Source organism: Amblyomma maculatum, chromosome 2 (genome assembly GCF_055883805.1).
Source record: "Amblyomma maculatum isolate TAMU_Amacu chromosome 2, ASM5588380v1, whole genome shotgun sequence".
In the NCBI taxonomy this organism is placed as follows: Eukaryota; Metazoa; Arthropoda; class Arachnida; order Ixodida; family Ixodidae; genus Amblyomma; species Amblyomma maculatum.
The window spans coordinates 28,061,696-28,080,611 of record NC_139345.1 but is presented as its reverse complement, the minus strand read 5'-3'; the positions used below and the strand labels follow the sequence as shown (position 1 = coordinate 28,080,611).

General features: G+C 47.7%; 1 protein-coding gene across 2 annotated transcripts in view; it reads left to right on the top strand.

Annotated features, from left to right (window-relative positions):
* The first annotated feature begins 5,397 nt into the window (after window positions 1–5,397).
* LOC146198201 (uncharacterized) overlaps window positions 5,398–18,916 on the top strand; it is a 289,671-nt gene continuing 276,152 nt past the window's right edge. The window contains exon 1 of one of the 2 annotated variants that reach the window (XM_084593600.1): window positions 5,398–5,703. Coding sequence is in view for 1 of the 2 variants with exons in the window: in XM_084593601.1 (XP_084449727.1) it covers window positions 5,667–5,703 (37 nt within the window). In the remaining variant the exon portion in view is untranslated. The remainder of the gene's footprint in view (window positions 5,704–18,916) is intronic. The other variant, XM_084593601.1, reaches the window with a different exon arrangement.

Here is an 18,916-nt window from a genome sequence, read left to right as displayed (position 1 = left end):
CCTATACCGCTAGTGAGCGCTTGGCCTCGAGACTTTCCCTTTCTGCGTGTTTCGGAGCCGATCATAAGAGCGTGCAAGAGACGAAGTTTCCTCTTTCCTTCGCTCTGCCGCACCCGACCGCGCAGACGTTCTTCTGAGCAAAGTTTGCTCGTAGAAGTCGCCAGTGACATCGATTGCGACTTGTCCAGGACTCCGACACAGTGGCAGTGTCAATTTCATGGTTACGAAGCCATAAGTTTGCAATCTCGGTCAAACAAAAAAAATTCTTTATTGATCCTCATGATCCCACTGATAGCATAACACCGTCTTTTGCATTAAAATAGTTCTAGCGTTCTTTGGATTTGGGACCTTCTTATTTGTATCGAGTTAACGCTTATGAGTGACGCTCACTCACATATTGTCAATGCAGCTGGATGTACAGCCTTATGCACGGAACAAGCCCCCCCCCCCCCCCCCCCCCCCCCCTCCCCTCCACGTAGTAAATCGAGGTAATCCTCGGTTCACATGTCGGCAATCTCGTCTTACAACGAAATCAGGGAGTAAAGTTTGCCGAAACTGAAGGCGAAACTGGAGAGAATTTCCGTCCGATATCGACTTCTGTTTTCGTTCTGTGTACCAAAATGTCATAAATAGTGCATTGGGTCATATGGGCATCGGAAAAAAATAAATAATTAGATATGAAATTTTATTTCTTTTCGGATGAACCGAAACACTGTTTGACTTCGCTTCTGGCTCATACCTGATGCTTATATATACGGGTGCGAATTCGTAGGAGCCCCGGACCCCACACCGAATTGTGCAAAGCATGTATAGCTATAGCTGCCGCTCATACGACACATAGAGAGACATAGAGACTGCAACACAGAGAGCAATCAGGGTATTGAGGTTTCTTTCGCATAGCCAAATAGCCGAGGCTGACAGTATAAAACGCACCATGAACAAAATGGATTGAGGCCAGTGCCAGTGGCGAGAGCTCGCAAACAGTGGGGCTATCATTCAAGGTAGCAGAAGCTCCGAAAGTATCATCTCGCTGAATTTATAATCCAAGCAGATATCTCTCCCGTTCTCTTTCCTATACCTCCGCTGGACGTCGGTCGTGGCCCAGATTCGTTATGCAATTTGGACACCAGCCAGTTGCCGTGCATATACCTTCTTTCCCCATGCCGATGCTTCGTCGGTCGCAACCTCTCGGAGAACCGAAGTCCCGGAAGCAAGAACTCAATGCACCAAGCTTTTCCCTCAGATGCTTCTTCTTCTCGGCCCTTTGAAACAATTATATAACTTCGCCATCTTCATTGCTGATTTTACATTAGGGCACCGGCGGAGGCAATCAGTCGTCTGCTTCCACGTGGCTCGCTTCGCCTTCTGCTCTTGATCCCTCCGTGAAGTCGTAGCGCTACAATGCATACCATATTCAGCGGATGGTTGACATTCTTATATTCCTCCCAGACATCCCACTACAGTTTGGAAAAACAAACAAAAAAAAAAAACAAAGAAAAAAAAAAACGAAGATTTGTTAGCTACCCTTCCTCTCTTATCATTTGACTCTCATCGTTTGCCTCTTATCGACGTTCGTTGTAGTGCTACATATAATTATATAATCGTTTTACAGGAAAGAAATGGCGCAGTATCTGCCACACTTTCTCTAGAAATTGTGAGTTTTGGCTGTACGCCATAGCTCCTGTCTCGTGGCGTTCTTTGGCGCGCTTTCAAGTGGGGGATTGCAGATGGCACGAACGCTAGACAAGAGCACATCTCGCAGAATCTCGCTGAATACGACAGATCTCGTGCACGAATCTCCGCACAACTCTCGCGCACGGGATTTCGTTCCATGAGTCTAGAAAGGTTGTCGCGCTTAAAAGATTGACGCATCAGTGCTCTGAAGCATATCGCGGCCCCAGCCAAGGGTCTAGGTCATGTGTTCCAGGTCATGTGTTTTTTTATTATTTTGCGGAACTTCGTCGCGTTCCTGACGTCCACTAAGCGACGTCAGTGACATTCGTTCGTAGCTTCATCGGCATCTCGTGCACTTCCGCCACTTATCTTTTCACCGGCGGTCACTAGCCACTGTACCTTCACTGTGCTGTATGCTGCACCACCCTCGCGCCGCCATTTCCCTCCGGATTTATGCACGTTCTGGGTTGCCCGCGCGTTATTGCCCTCACCCAGCTTAAACCTAGCTTTGAAGAACACGCCGTCACTTACCACGGCTTGCGCCAGCCGGACACTCGCCAATATGAAACATTACCACGTCCCATCAAGAGCACATTCTTACAGACAGCCGGAAAAAATTCTCCCTTTAGGGTACGCATACCCATTTGACGCTGCTACAGATCTCTGAGCAGGATGTCATCATTTGGCCAACTTGCAAACGTTGCGCTCTACGTCCATGGGAATATATTTTCCCGGTTTTCAGCTTGTTGCATGCTACACCGATACCCTCGACCGTTCAAGGAATGCCGGCCTGTGGCAATTATGGGAAGAAACAAAGAATCCTCCAGGAGTCCATTTTAGGCATAATGAATGTGAAATAACCTTGCTGAACTGGAAAGGCGCAACGGTGCCGGTGGTGGTGGTGAACTCTTTTATTGCGCTCAAAAACAGGGGACCAGTCAAAGGACCGGTTGCGCTGGCTTAGAGGTGGACGGCGGGATCCCTTGGGATGCCGCGGCCTCCACCGCGCGCTGTTACATGTACATGTAACAGCGTTTGAAAACGCTGTTACATACCTGAGGGCTGGTAGCAGAATGTAAACTCAGTAGAACAGGCAAAGATAGATTTAACCGGCTCTCAGGAAAGGAGGCCATCATCACGGAAATCCTAGACGCCTTGATATCTGGAGACATATGTTATGTTGAGGCAGAAAAGGGAAGAAAAATAAAGAGCCTTGGCCCGTGCCACTTAGTATAACGGGCTTAATATCTGGAGACAGAGTGTAGTTGAGTCTAATTGGAGTAGACTCCCCGCACCACTAATGTATCGCGGGTAAATATCTGGAGACAGTCAACATATAGCCGACTTTCAGAAAGCAGAAACAAATAAACGCAGCTTAGAGGATTGTTCAAGGAGAGGAAGAGAGAAGTTTAGCCAGCGAATAAAGAGAAGTACATATAATTTCTAGTAAAAATCATAAAACTCGTTCATTACGGCTATATGATTCGTGCGACAGGTTCGATGCAAAGGTGAAGTGTCGATCTGTCCGCTCATCCGTCCCTATGTATGTATGTATGTATGTATGTATGTATGTATGTATGTATGTATGTATGTATGTATGTATGTATGTATGTATGTATGTATGTATGTATGTATGTATGTATGTATGTATGTATGTATGTATGTATGTATGTATGTATGTATGTATGTAGTATGTATGTATGTATGTATGTATGTATGTATGTATGTATGTATGTATGTATGTATGTACGTACGTACGTACGTACGTACGTATGTATATATGTATGTATGTATGTATGTATGTATGTATGTATGTATGTATGTATGTATGTATGTATGTATGTATGTATGTATGTATGTATGTATGTATGTATGTATGTATGTATGTATGTATGTATGTATGTATGTATGTATGTATGTATGTATGTATGTAGGTGTGTGTGTGTGTGTGTGTGTGTGTGTGTGTGTGTCCCTGTTCGTTTATAATTCAGCCAAAAAAACTGGCAACTGTTGTATTTATTTGCAACAAATGTATATAGACTTCGTGCTTTTAGTGCGAAAACACTCATACCATAGTCGGAGCTGAGCAAAAATCTTGCTTTTGTCTCGATGGTTGCCATAGCAACTGTGACCAGCCGTTGCCGAGCCACGTAAGCGGCGAGTGGGACGAGGGTAGTGACTCTAGGGTAACTTTATGGCAGACATCTTCACCCTATCTAGAGTTATTGTATATGCTACCATATACAGTAACTCTATAGTGCCTAGAATATATTCTAGGAACTATAGTAACTCTAACCCTATCTAAGGCTCCTCCATTAAAAAAAAAAAAATGGAGGTGCCTTAACCCTATCTCCTCTAGGGCGACATCTGCTGGTACGGCATCCATTAACGGACCTCCATGTAGACACAGATTTCCCATTTTTCGCGACTGAAGTGTGACGCAGCCGTTCTTTGTGCAGCGTTCTGGTGTTGTCACACTTTTCCGCTCCCCATTTCAGCATCCGTATGCTAGTCAAGTTGGAGTCTAGCCAGGGATTTGAACCGACGACCATAGCCTCCTTTATGTTCTCTGCGACGACATACGTGCCTCCAATCGAATGCTATGCAATAAAGAAATTTAACAAACTGCCGAACTCTGCGCAAGTCTCTCGTCTGCTAAACAATCAAGCAAATCCAAGCCAAACCACACTGAACAGTTTTTTGGCATGTCTTAATCGGTTTAAACGAAGTTCGGCCTTGGCTAATTTTATTGTTCAGTTCTATACCTAGCTTCTTCCCTATCTTAGAGAAAGGATAGCACATAATTACGGTGACAGTTACATTTTAGTTACATTTTAGTGCAAAAAAACTTTCATTTAGCATAGCTTTTATGGCGCTGATCCATTTTCTCAGCTTGGTTAACCTTTTCCTGCTCGGCCGTAAAAGAAACAGTCCAGTGCAAGCCGCACTATAACCTCTGTCTGGTCTGCCTTGCTGCATAATAATTGGTGACGCTATCCATTACGGTTTTCCAAAGCACATAACTGGGCACAGTAAGACGAACCTATATATCAGACGATTGCCAAATGAGTGTCACGCAGATTAAGGCATGCTATGTGCATTTACCGACTTTTCTTTAGTTTGCTCTAAGCTAATAATATTATGCAGGCATCATTTTTCAGGCTATTTACGCGTTCATTTTGGTTCGTATAAATAAACTGCTAAAGATGAAAAGGCAAATAAAAACGGATACTTGAATTCGACGTAACGTTTTACACCTTTATTTACGATTTTTTTTTTTGCTTTGCTAAAGCGGAATCTCTTTCCAATTAATCACAAATGTCTTTTGCAGTCTTTTCAGCTTCCACTGGGTAAGCTGGCCTCATTTTTCAACAGATTGCGCTCGAGTTCGTAGAAATCTAGCGCCGCCGCGAAATTTGATCGGAGTAGCTTTTCTGTAATCTCTGTGCGCAAGGAAATACGATGCCCGCGGCCGAGCGAAGCAAACTAAAGGAAATTAAAAAAAAAAAGAATATAAAGAAGAAACGAACGCTGGAAACCGCGAAGCTCCAGGGAACCGGCGAGCGCGTCGTGCCGCCGGAACGCAAGTCGAAGCGCGAGCAGACGACGGAGGAGGAAAAAAAAAAATACTCCTCCAACCTTGCTTCCGTTTTATGACGTCACCAAACCGTGACCTCACTTCCGGCGAGTGAATTTTTTGGTGTTTTGTTTTGGCACTGAGCGTCGCTGGCTGGCTCGCTGGCTTCTGGCGAGCAGCGCGCATTTCGTGCTGGGTTGTGCGTTGTGTAGGCACGTAAGCCTCGCGTCGGTCCGCGCGGCGCGATGATTTGTGTGCTTGTCGCTGGTGGCTCGACGTTTGGTCTGCAAGGCAACAGTGCAGCGTCGTTGCGGTGAATAATCGACATCCCATTTGGAATACGCAAACTACTGGAGTGCGCTCCGCTCAAACTTCTGTCTCACCGGAGTGTTGTGAAGGCGAGCGTGGCGGAAGCATGGGTCCGGCCCGTCATCTGCTTCTGTTTGCGATCGGTGAGTTTTGGTCGCGCCAGTCGGCGTCTCGCAACCGACGCTTTTCCTCAGCTTGTATACGGTGCCTTAACTTCCGCACGAGCTCAAATGTCTCATTCGTTTTGAAGCGGGCGTTGGAACGGTTATGCTAAGAAAAAACATTCCCTCAACGCGTATTCTATAGTTTGCCGCTGAGAGATGACACATCGTCGGCTTCGCACATGGCGTAAATTTCTCGCTGTATTTTGTTTGTAATAATAGCGCAGTTATTGCTTTCTTGTCACGTTGGTTTCCAGATGTGCGCATTGTTTTTGCACACTGTATGCTCGGCAGCGCTTTACAAATCATGACATGCACCGAACGTAAAACAAGCGGTAGCTCCCCAATTAAATTGATTATCTTGGGCCCCTGTTTTGTTCTGTAGCGGTTAAAGAACATTATTTTTCACGTGATATTTGTTCGCCTAATCAAACTATGTGGACCAGAACTCACCTCGTTTTTTTGGCTCTGCGAAAACTGTCTGTAAAAATTCTACATAAATCTTGATTCAGTGCATGTTCTTTGCGGGAAACAAGTAGCGGCACCCGCTCTGCTTCCTTTCTTGGCAAGCCCGCTATGTACCCATCTTTCAGATATCGTTACATGAAGGAGGAAACGTACTATCGCCAAAATGGCGCGTAGAAGAAGGCGTTGGCGCTAGGCGACGAAGATTTCGCATTTTGTATTCCCCCCTTCGTGCAGCAAATTAGCGGCGTATTTATTTTCCAGCTTTGCAGCTGTCTGGGCGGTATCCGATCCGAAGGGATATCTGGTTGACCTAGTTGATCGTACCTTCTAAGATTTGAAGCATTCATTTGCAGGAAGTTTTTTCAATGAAATTGTTCCTAGCTGCCACTCGTCTCTCTCTTCGTGTCAACCCTCTCATAATTCTTCCTACTCTGTCGGGGAGCTCAACGTTGTCCTGTGGCACATTACGCCTTGATAAACACCGGAACGCGCGGCCTGCACGGGACATGACGGTGATGATGCACATCGACGCGTCGGCTTGCAGGAGAGCGGCTTTCCCTCGCAACATGTTACCTATGTGTTGCACAAGGAAGCTCAAGAGTAACCGCATTCGGCGTTCGACTGCTGATTCATAGGTCTTCCGTTCGATCTCTGCCGCTACGGCCATATTTCGATAAAAATGAAATATGTGGGATGTCACCGCACGTTGAAGAACGCCAGATTGTCCAAATTGTTCCGGAGCCTTTCTCTATGGCGTCTCTCATTGGCCGTAATCAAGTGCCGCTTCGTGTCTTTAAACCCTGCAAATTCAATTTACACCGTGAGTTTGTCATAGTAATAATACGAAAGATAATGCGTTACATAGGACTATTGAGTGGAATTTATTTGGAGACAGGTAATTACGAGAGGAAATAGGAAAGGAGAGCTGTGACGGGATCCGCACTGCTCAAAGCGGGTGGTCAGAACGTTATAATTAGTCGACGTGTTCATCCATTTTTCGACTTCTGTGTGGCCTTGTAGGACGAAAGTCCATGTTAAGACTGCACTTAAACGTTTTTCAGGCGGCTTTTTTTTTTTTTTAAGGTTATTTATTCTTGCTTTACCCAGGTTTAACAGGCTATGACAGGTCATTCTTTGGATACTGGATACTCGTGCTTTCGAGCAACACTTTCACCAACGCCGTGGCATGCACTCTGGGCAGTCGAGAGGAAAGTACCATGTGAGGCGCGATGCTTTTAGGAACTACGCGCATGTTTTATTTTATTTATAATTATTTGTTTTCGCAACTACCGCTTGCTTGGTTGTAATGCATATATATATATATATATATGCAAATTCCAATGAAGCGGTGTGCTGCACTTGGCCGCTGCCTCAACAAACAAGCAAAAAAAGAAAGTGCTCCGAATAAACGTGTTTAATGATCTTCATTAATTAGTGCCATTCAACTTGCCGCATTTTATATTTTTACTAGCGCCACCACACGTATGCAATTTGCGGTCAAATAGACGCAGCAGAGAAGTCTTCTTTTCACATTTAGAATTTTACATGTGACATGATTTAGGTCTTTTGCGGTCGGAACCTTTCTTATGAATTTCTTTTGGGCAACATGTAAAAATAGATGAAAAATATTTTCTAAAAACAAAATATTCAGAGTCCAACTAACCTGTACTTAATGCTGCATGTTTTATTTACAGGAAATAAACACAATTGTTGCGAGCTGACTGAGCTTGGAGGCGTAGTATATCTCACTTGTCTGAAAAAAATAAAATAAAAAATGGCGTCCTTCGAAGCTGCCCACTCATAAGTCTATTTTCGTTTTCTTTCTTTCTTTTTTTTTTTTTTTTTTTGCGCTCGCTAACAATTAACCAGCCCAACTTAGGATATTTTTGTTGATTGGGACCTGCATAAGTTAATTTCTGCCGCTACAATTCAAAATGCATGAAGTTGCTTGCCGCACATCTAATTATGCAACTTTCAACCACTCAACTGGCTACCGGTGGGGGGGGGGGGGGGGGGGGGGCTTCTGTAGCCACTGGCGATAACCGCACTAAAAGCTACATGCTAAAATGCATCGTCTTGATTCGGTTCTAGCGGTTTCGGCTGTATCAACTTGATTTATTTCATAATTCAGTTTATTGCCATTTCAACTCCCGAAGATCCGCGTGAAATGTTGGTACAGGAATGTATAGGCATAGGAAAATTTCTCTTTGTAGTCATTACTGGGGGGCCGTGCATTCAGTAGTAGCGGCGCCACCGCATCCTTCTTACCTCACAAATCCGTGTCGGTACATGAAAATTTCATTTGGTATGCTCTCTCCTGATGGAGAAGGTCTCACTCTCGTCATCTGGGCGTATAGTTTAGAGAGGCAGACGGAGTAGTTGTCCGCACTTTCATTTAGGTGCTTCTGTCGACGCTCGAGATAGGTACAGGTTGGATATTTGATCACATGGTTATAAACAATCGTATGCAACCTGAGACTTTCATTCCTTTTTCGCCCCTCTGTAGAGGCTCTGTTCAGAAGCTTTAAGACAGATTTTCCGTGGATTTTTGAAAAAAAAAAAAAAAAAAAGAGGATAATTTATAATATATAAAGGATAATTCCTGTGCTACTTCTTTGTGTGTAACAATGAAAGTCAGCACACCCTTTTAGCTTTAGCTTGTCTAGCTTTCGAATATGGAGCCGGTGGGCCCCATATAGTAGCGGAGGGAAAAGTTTTCGAAGATAGTCTGGCTTGAAAACTGTGGCGTGTTTCACACTTTTTCTGTGGAGCTCTAACTTCCACGAAGTTGCATAAATAATCTCTGCGTACATTGCTACTAGCGTGGAAAATATATACATTATATATTTTTGTATGTCGAATCATGCACCACTGTACAGTTGCGAACTAGCGCTGTGTGAGAAGACGCTGTCTCTGCCAAAGGGGCCATTCATAAGTTTCTTGTATTTTTTTTTCTCCTCAAGATATTAACGTTGTCGCCAAACGTGATTCACTTTTGGGTTACTCAATAGAATGTACATATATGAAATATTCGAGGAAATAAAAAAAAAAATTCAGATATCTAGGCACTTTGACGTCTCGTGGAATCGCCCAGTTGTAATCAGAATTAGATTACATGACATTTATCTCGTGCGCAGGCCTCGCCAGCAGGGGCGGATTTATGGATCATCCTTGGAAGCTGAATAGAGAGGCGGGGAGGGGGGGGGGGGGGTCTGTTCTGAGCCATGTATTACTTTCTTCGTCGAGAAAACTGAGGTGTTCAGCATGGTAAGATTTCACTCCTTCCACAGTTTAATTTTCCCCTGTTGCTCCGCGACATTAAATCGATCTAATGTTTACAGTGCGGCTTCATTTAAAGTACCTATGCGGGGGTGTTCCGCCTAGCTATGCTCACCTCATGTTTTATAATCTACTGTTAGCACTCTGCTGTTTCTGGGAACAATATCATTACGCTGAAAATTATAATTACTGATATTTACAAATATCTATTCATTGCTGTAATTAAGTGTCCGCGGTCAGTTATTGCATTCGCTAACAACCGCCGTGTTTTGACATTAAGTATATTAATTGTTGTCTGCGTAATCAGAGCTCATGCACAAGACTGCCAAATCCACTGAAAAGTCTCCGGTTCAAAGCTTGAGACGGAAGGTGACAAGCAAAAGTGCCAGCACACTGAAGACGATGCTCAATAAATTGGCCGATGTGTCTGACGAATTTGTGAAGGTGCAATGCACGTATCGGGCACTCACTCGCGCTGTAATTACCCTTTCACGTGTTTTAATTTCCCGAGGCAGACACGTGCGGAGAGCTTAAGACAATTACGGAGCACGGTGAAAAAGGGAAAAAAAAAAAAAAAATAAGCTCAATACCAGGAACGACTTGCTGCCTATATGCAGTGTCAGACACACGGGGCTTGTTGTGTTCGGTACAAGGAGCTGGCCTCGAAATGTCTAGAATATTAACATGCCGCAGGGCATGAAGAAACTATTCAAAGCAGGTGTAGCAAATTGGAGTTCCCTATGCGCAGCATCTGGAAGCGTGAACAACACGACGAGATCTTATACAGTTGAGAGAAACGGAATATGGGCGCAGCCGATTTTCTCTTCGAATGACAGAAGGCCGTTATTCGTAGGCCTGCAGTATTTCCTTTCCGGCATGGCGCTAATTTTTGCGTTGGAGTCCCACTTGCCTCCTTCGGAGTATGCGTTTAACTCTGGTTGTCCTTTCTATAAATTTGAAGTACTACAAACGTTTGTGTCTTCCCGCTCCACAGCGTTCTGAGCGTCGGGCTGCCCAGCGCTGAAAGTCGCACGTATTACGCACTTGCTTTACGCAGATAACCTGATTTGTGGCTTTTGAACTGCGATTCGATTCTTCGGTTGGTCTACGAAGTGTTATGGCCGCTCATTTCTGGTGGACATCAATAAGACTGAAGCAGTCGCGAATCATAAGCACAGAGCACTCAAAATTCGGGAGTCGACGTGAGGGCATAGACGGCCGGCTTCGCTTTTCAATTCACTGTGCCCCTTTTTTTTTGCATCATTTGCTGAGAAACAAGGTTGCTCTGTGTGTTCTACCTTCTCCTTCCGGGCGCGGCCATCCGATGCCTCCACTTTCCCCACATTGAGTGAATCAGGGCACCGCGGCAGGTCTCTCGCTGATCCGCAGTAGCATCCCTCTTGGCCCCGGATGGTCCGTGCAGCTGCTGCCTGCGACTAACGGGCTGACGCGTGCGCGCACTAAATACCCTTAAAATGGCTCCATAGTTTCGAGGTTCTGGGGCGCACTAATGAGCACTTGGAGATCAGCATAAACGCAGTGACAGTGAAGATACCCCAACCAGGGGTATCGGCCGGCTGTCATGACGTCGTGGTTAATCACGCCTGAGACGTCATACCGGAATAACAATAAGCATAACCCCGCCGGGGTGGCGCAGTGGTTACGGCGCTCGACTACTGTTCCCAAGGACGCGGGATCGAATCCCGGCCTCGGCGGCCGCTTTTCGATGGAGGCGAAAAGCAAGGCGCCCGTGTGCTGTGCGATGTCAGTGCACGTTAAAGAACCCCAGGTGGTCGAAATTTCCGGAGTCCTCCACTACGGCGTCTCTCATAGCCTGAGTTGCTTTGGGACGTTAAACCCCACAAACCAAACCAAACAATAAGCATAATTAGCACAGGCCGAACTATCCTCGAATGGGCGGGCCTACAATCGGACAGGGGCATGCGCGACAAAAGACGCAGCGTGTCTTCGTCAGTCTTTAGTCGCGGAGGCCATGACCCCGTTCCGAGCCTGCGTGCGGGGGCGGGAATCAGGGAGCCTTCTACATTGCCGGAGCAATAAAGTTTTCAATCAATCAATAGGGTTAATCGTATCGAATTGATTATGCACACCGTAATGAATATCGGTTGATGTCGTTGGCAAGAGGGTCTGCATAGAGAAAAATTTGGCTCTGCGTTCTATGATCGTATCCGACTGTACAAACATTTGCTATTTTCCATAAATGGCAGTGCGGTGTTAAACCGCACATGTCGCCGTTGTGTCAGCTTTGTTTTTGCGGTTTCTGTTTATACCGGAAAGCTTTTTCTGAAGCGTTGCGAGGAGACGAGTCCACTTTGTAAAGGGTGTACAGATGCCACCATGTCACCATGTCAACATTTTTAGAGCGCAGCGCATCGAGTGCATGGCCATCAATTCTTCCCAGTACAAGGCTTCCTTCGTGACAATCGACGATTGGGAGAGGAGATTTACTTGACAAAAGTCACTGGTCACTCTACCTCAGCCTAGAGTTACTATATAGGCTTTGCCAGAATTCCGCGTTATTTTTCTTTCGCCGCCAAGCAACCGTGTAACCTCGTGAAGTCGACCCGACAGGCACTCCAGCTCCATTGCGTCATCCGTCGCGGGGAAGATGGGACGCGCTTTGTGCGAGCTGCAGGGACGGTGACTTATTTCGATTTGGACGGCTAAGTAACTTTTCCTCGATGGCCTTTCGGTATGGCTGCTCGACTCCTGTAAAAACGACGTATGGCTTCACCGCACAATTTGGTTGCTTATGCGGCACCTTCGCGCAACACTTGGCAAAGCCTATAAGTAACTCTACATCAGCCTAGCCTCAGAGCACCCTTTTGGCTCCCGGCGAAGACACACGCTTGTTTGATACTGATGAAACGGGTGTCATCGTCCGTCGTCGCCGATGGCACGCCGTCGCATTGTCCGGGAGCATTTTAGTAGCTGTCTTTGGAGAACCGTGAGCCGTACCGCCCAATGTATTTCTGTACTGTCCGGCAAATTGCGGCGCCCTTATGCCTGCTACCTTCGTATACATCTGCGTTTACCGTGACGGGTCGTTGTGTTCTCATGGCCGTTTGATGTTAATCTGTGAAGCGGTAGCGCGGAGGTGAAGCGCAGGCGAGGCAGAATGAGGCTGAATCGATGGGCAGAAGCACCGATGCTGGAAAGTTTTTGTTAAGGACCGCGAATTTTACCCAGAACCGTTTGCCATTCCCGCGCCCATGAAGCACCTCGGTTAGCGTTGGGATGCTGTTGAGAGTAACGGCGATGCAGTCAATCTTCGTTTACTCACCCCCATCTTATCGCCCATCCTTGTTTTCGTGGCACTGCTAACATTGTAAACCACTGTATCGCTTCTTTCTATTAGATAGCATGCTCACTACCGTGGTAAAGGGCTGTTGGCGATCTTGTTCGCGTTGCGACGAGCAGCGAGTTCGCATGGTGGACTGTGGAGCGTGCGCACGCTTATAGATCTTACATTCAAAAAGTGAATAGGAGTGTCGTCAGTTCCCGCCTCAACCGGAATTCACCTATATGCATACACAATATATTGACGTCAACTGGGAAACTTATATCGGCGGAAAAGAGACGAAACTGTCATGCGAAATTACTTGCTGCAGCATGTTAAGCAGATTAACTGTCTTTTGGGTGCTAAGAATAATTCGCAGCCTTGCCTCATTTAAGTGAGCTGGTTACGCAAGGAACGCCTTTAGTCGTAGTTTGAAAACGGCCTGTGGTGTCTGAACTTTGGCCTCACACCATTCCGCTACTGAGCCAAAGAGGGCTGTTGTTCGGCGCGGCGTTACCTGTTCCAGCATCGTTCTCTCTCTCTCTCTCGGTGGCTGGAAATTGTTTTGTGCTTTGACAGACAGGCAAATGCATCAGGCTGTTTGTGGTCTGACCCCCCTCCCTTTCTTCTCAGCGCAGATTCATCTGCCGATGGCGGGTTATTCGCCGTTCCGTAATGAACCATGACGTCGCGTGTGCAGCGGACCGGCGGCGCACATTTACTCGCGGCTGCTCCGTTTCTGACATCGTCCGCGGGCTACTGGGCGTGCGTACTCTTTTCTCTGGCTCGGGATTTATTTGCGTGCACGTCAGACATACGTATATATACATATATATATTTTTTCATTCGTTTCTCTTCTCCCGCCCGCACTTATCTCTTGAATCTCTGTACCCCAGCTCGAGTTGCTTCTACGGTTCGCTTAAGCGCCGTTCGCCAATGGCGAGTCGGCGGGGAGCGTGGTCCGATAACGAGCGCTACTCGCGTGACGCGACGTCAGAGGCGCCGACGCTTGCGTCCGGGTCGTGCGGCTTTCGTAGTAGCCTTTTGTCTCGCGAAACTCCAGGGAGGACCGGAACATGGGCGTTCGGAACAAAAGCGGGGCTGCGATGCACGCGCTTTTTGCCCGAGCCTCGCGGTTTCGGCGAACGCCCGCTCACTTGAGGGAGAACTTGCATGTGACGAAGCGGCCACGCGTTCGCGTCTTGCGCCACGAGTTCTTCAGCGCATCACTGCCGCGGTGATGCGTTGTTAAGGTAATACGCTCTGACCCGGACCCTGTTCTCTACTCTATTGAACTTGGATTTTACCTTCACGACGTCTCTCATTTAGAAGAACTGGCAATAATAGTCCGAACCACGGAGCTTCTCTCCGACACACATATTCTCAGCCTGTCCCAGCTGCGCTATGAACACCATATACTGCAGCATACCTTGACCGTGACGTTCTCAGCTGTAGCAATAATTACAAACATAATTGAGCAGTATCTGCAGACACCGAAATCAGTTTTCACCGAACAAATGACATCCCATGGGATGTCATTTGTTTGGGCCCGTAAGTCCCTTCGGCAGAGGTAGCACATCAGTTTGGCTCCCGCTTCCCATAAGCGGCATCGTGAAGCGGTTTCGTTTGGGGTCTCGCAAGCGACTCTCCCTTTCGGCCATTTCTCCAGGCCGTCCGTTGTCTTCGCTTAGTTCTAGCCTCCTCCGTTTTCGGGAGGGGCCCGCAGCTTCCTTCTTGGAAACCCGCAGCTGCCGCGCCCAGCTAAACCGCTCCGCATTCTGCTGGCCCCTGTTCTAGAACGGCTGTGGGATCAGGTGTCCTTCTCGCAGTCTCTCTGTCGCCCGCGCGACATCCTCGCCAGTTCGAACATCTGTGAGGTCTGTAGCGTCCACTGCTGGGTAGGAAGGCTGCTGCCGCGCACTCACGCTCGCACTCACAGCGCTCGTTCTGCCCATGTTCCGGGCATGGAAACCGTGCGCACGGCAGAGGGAGGGGCCTCCTCCTCCTTTCCTTTCGCTTCCGACATGTGTCTTGTCGCCGACACTGTAGAGTAAGGTTTGATCGAAGGGACTGGGGTTCGCGGGAAAAGAAAAAAAAAAAAATGGCTACACGCCTGTCGCGAGATATGCCTGCAGCTGAATCGCGCTTTTCACAGTGTGGAAACCGACTTGTTTTCTGCATCAGACAGTATGTCGTTGGCTAGCATGCGGTGAAATTCTGCGGTGTGCTGTAGCCGTGCCTAGTGATAGATTTCACCGTTGCTGCAGCTCCATTGCATTCGCTCGGCGGCCACTTGCGCGATCCCACGCCGCGTAGCCCCTGGTCGTCGTTCGGCGCAGCTGGCCCGACGCTCACGAGATGCCGTTTGCAGCGTCCTGCTGAGTTGTATCCAGAATGGAAGCGCTGTCACACGACAACGCGTGTGGGGTGTCGCCGCATGGCGAAGTGAGATCGCCGGTTGTCCATATGCAGCTAAAATATTACGGTGCTTATGGTGTTCGAGGGTTTCTCCATACGTGAGCGCATCAGCGTCATGTGCTAATGTACATCAAAGGCACTTCCTAGCGTAGGTAACGCGGGACAGAAGTTTGTATCGCTGAAGAATGCTGCGTGTTATTGTGTCCAAACCTGTGCTGGGATGTTTATGGAACCTAGTTCTGTCTTGACCTCGTGACAATTAAACTGAGGCTCTCTGGCGACTAAGCTATGCTCGCGAGGCCTGCAAGGAAACTATGTCTCACTGTTGCCCATCATTTAGCCGCTGTCGTTGACCATAGCCCGTGCATAGCTGGTTTCCAACGGCGAAGAACGAACGATCCCGTGAGAAAGGATGGCTAGTAGTGCGAGGGGAATTTAACTGTTCACAAGACATCGGCATCACACAGGCAGCGTAGACGTGCTCGGCTCTCTTCAGACTCTGGAGGGGCGGTTGGGAGACGGCGTGGGCTTCAGCGAGCCCGTGGTAGTGCCGTTAGTACCGCCATCGGGCACGGTTAGTTTTTATGCGAAGCATATTGCTAGAGGTAAACCACAGCCCTTCGTGACGGTTACACGCCGTGCAAAGAATGTGGAATGCTACGTCACACCACGTGATACGCTGACGTCACGACAGAGGAGAGACGGGGGTGCAGCTCGCGCCGTCGATATGGTGGCTATACTCCGTTTCATACATCAGGTGCAACGCAGCGAAAGCTACGCAAGTAGTCCGCAAGAAAAAAAACAGGAGGCGTATCACTACGCTCTCGTTCTGTAGGCGAGTGGTTCCTGCCGAAACGGGCTCTATTCCGAGCATACACGTTTGCAATAACATGCTTCGCATGCTTAGACATCTTCACAGAGCGGATCTTATAGAAAAAATGCGCACCAAAGAACCATTTTCTCAAAAAGGGATGCGCAGCGCGGAGGGCACAGCCAGCGCCATCTGGTGGCACACTGGCAAGGTGGCGGGGCAGCAAAACGCGGCACGAACAAAAACGACATAAAAAAACATACAAATTAGCCGAATCCGACCTTTTCTCCCTAAAAAAGGTGCTTTTTATGAAGTTGATGGCAAATGTAAAATGTGTTAAGCTTGCAGACAAAGCAACTATTATTTTCTCTCGTCAAGAGCAGGCACTATTTTTTATCGCGGATGCGGAGAGCGCGAACAAGCGCTGTAGCTTTGGTAGTGTTGCACTTGATGTATGAGGAGTATAGATGCCGTCGGCTGCGGTTGCACGCCGTGCGAACCACGTGGTATGGTGACGTCACACCACGTGATACGCTGACGTCACGGCAGAGGAGAGACGGGGGACCGGCTCGCGCCGTCGGCTGCGGTTGCACGCCGTGCGGACCACGTGGTATGGTGACGTCACACCACGTGATAAGCTGACGTCACGACAGAGGAGAGACGGGGGTCCAGCTCGCGCCGTCGGCTGCGGTTGCACGCCGGGCACGTCGGTGTTCTAAGAGCTTTTGCTTTGCGTACATATTCGCGTAGTGGCAATCGCGTATCGTTGGCCTGGGGGACGGCATGTTCGTTGTGCGTGTCGGTAACACAGTTAGATTAGAGATGAACGAGTCATGCTATTACCTAGTTTTATGCGATGGGAAAACATTGTGCATTCCAAGTTTAAACCGTGTAAAAGCACGTGTAACCAAGGAAAGAAAAGTTTAGCCAAGTGTAACAATGGAAAGCTGAGTTTAGCAATCAATATGCTTCACATCTGACCAGGCTTAACCAAGCTAAGCCTCAGCCACTTTTCATCCATTATATGTCGCGTTTCCTGTGACTTCTGCAGCCATAGTGGTCAGCCGAGCCTCCAGTGTCGCGGACTAGCTACATTATAGCGTATGTGGAGCTGTAAAGAACGGCGAGCAAAGTGGAAGGGAGTGGTACAAGGTCACATAGTCTCGAACGGACGTGGCCTCCGCACTGCTGGCAAATCCGGTCGGCGTGGTTGCGCAGGGCGGTGTGACGGTTACGCCGGCGTGCTCACAGAGCTTCGCATCGTGGCCGCTGAGTATTTTTTCTTTATTTTTTCGTACATGCACAGGGGTTTTATTAAAGCGAGCCGCGTATGAGAGGCGCGTTCATGTTTTAAGGCCTCCAGTTTATTCTTGAGGAAATTAAAAAAAAAAGCGCCTTTGTCTCGAGATGCCCTCATCGACTGTCTTCATTCTTCAATATACCTCGTCGGGTCTCACATTTCTCTTACCGATAACGGCGGAATTGAATTGCCATTGCAAACTCTTCTTCCTAAGGTCTGTTTCTTCTGCCGGAAGATCTGTGATTTAAGAGCGTTGTGGCTTGGAAATCTGGGACCGCAGTTCGATTTTTAGCAACTGCAACATAGTTAGTGAGTTCGTATTGCATTTCAAAAGGACGTAACAGAGCGACATTGTTTAAGTTGAGCTGTTTCGTCCGTTAGTGGTTAAAAAAAAGAAGGCTAGCCAAAAATCGCTAAAGGTGAGGAGAGCGCGGTTTATGAGAAGGATATCACTTCAATATTGCCGTCACGAAGGAAGGTTTGAACACGCGCGAGCCGCACTGCCGTCTTGGTGTGGAAGTGCAGTAAGCAGTTCTCTGTGGTCTTTTTTTGTCTGAAGGCTGGAAGACTTTTTTGCGCAACCGCCGCATGCGCTCCAACCGTTATGCTTGTGCTTCTATAAACGCAGTGAAAAAAAAAAAAAAAAAAAAAACGCATTGGCTTTGCCCCCCTAAATTAGCGAAAATCGTTTGCGCAGCATTGGTGGTTGTAGACTGTATTGTTGAAATGAGCAAGCGAGAATATCTACTTAGGTGGACGGCGTTCTTAGCCAAGGAGGCCGTAGGTCCTGGCCGTTCGCCGCCTCCTGTCCGCCAGCATGAGCTGGTCTTCAGGATCGGGGTCGGAGGCGGAGGCGAGAACTTCCACCAAGCTGCGGCCACGTTGTGTCAAATCGAAAAATATATATATATATATATATATATATATATATATATATATATATATATATATATATATATATATATATATATATTCATGCCTCATTGCGCCATCGCCATAGCCTCACGCACTGAGAAGCATGAAGCCTTGTTATTCGGACAGGATTCGTGAAGCCCTCTGAAGAGAACTTTCACGTTTTCAGGTCTTCGTGCGGTATGGTGTGCGACATCTAGCGGAAGTGCCGACGGCACAGTTGAACAGGTTCCTTCTCTCTACTGACTCCTTCTCCTTCAGATTGCTCCGGACCACTTGCGACAACTTAGGATCATAACGAATTAATTTTATTTATTTTTGTACAGACTTTCCGTCCATTCCTGTAATACAGCGGGGCCGTTCAGGGATCCGCCGCCTCTTCCAGGCGCGGACCGCGGCCAGATATGGCGCCACTTCACCAGGAGGGCGTGCGCTCATCAAGAGCCGGTGTTCGCTTCGGCTCTTCGCCGCCTTGTCCTACGCTCGGGGAGGTCTTCGCCCATGGTCGCGTTCGGGCGCACCGCGCATGCACCCGCCTCCGTTCTCGCAGCTTGTTTCGGGGGAATTTTTCGCTTACATGACAGTCTCGCCAATTGTCATATTTAAGTGGCGAAAGATTTAGAAACTATCGAAGGTATCGAAAACCGAGACATTGATGCGACGCACGCTATTCTCATAGCGAAAACGCCGTTTGTAGAGTATACGG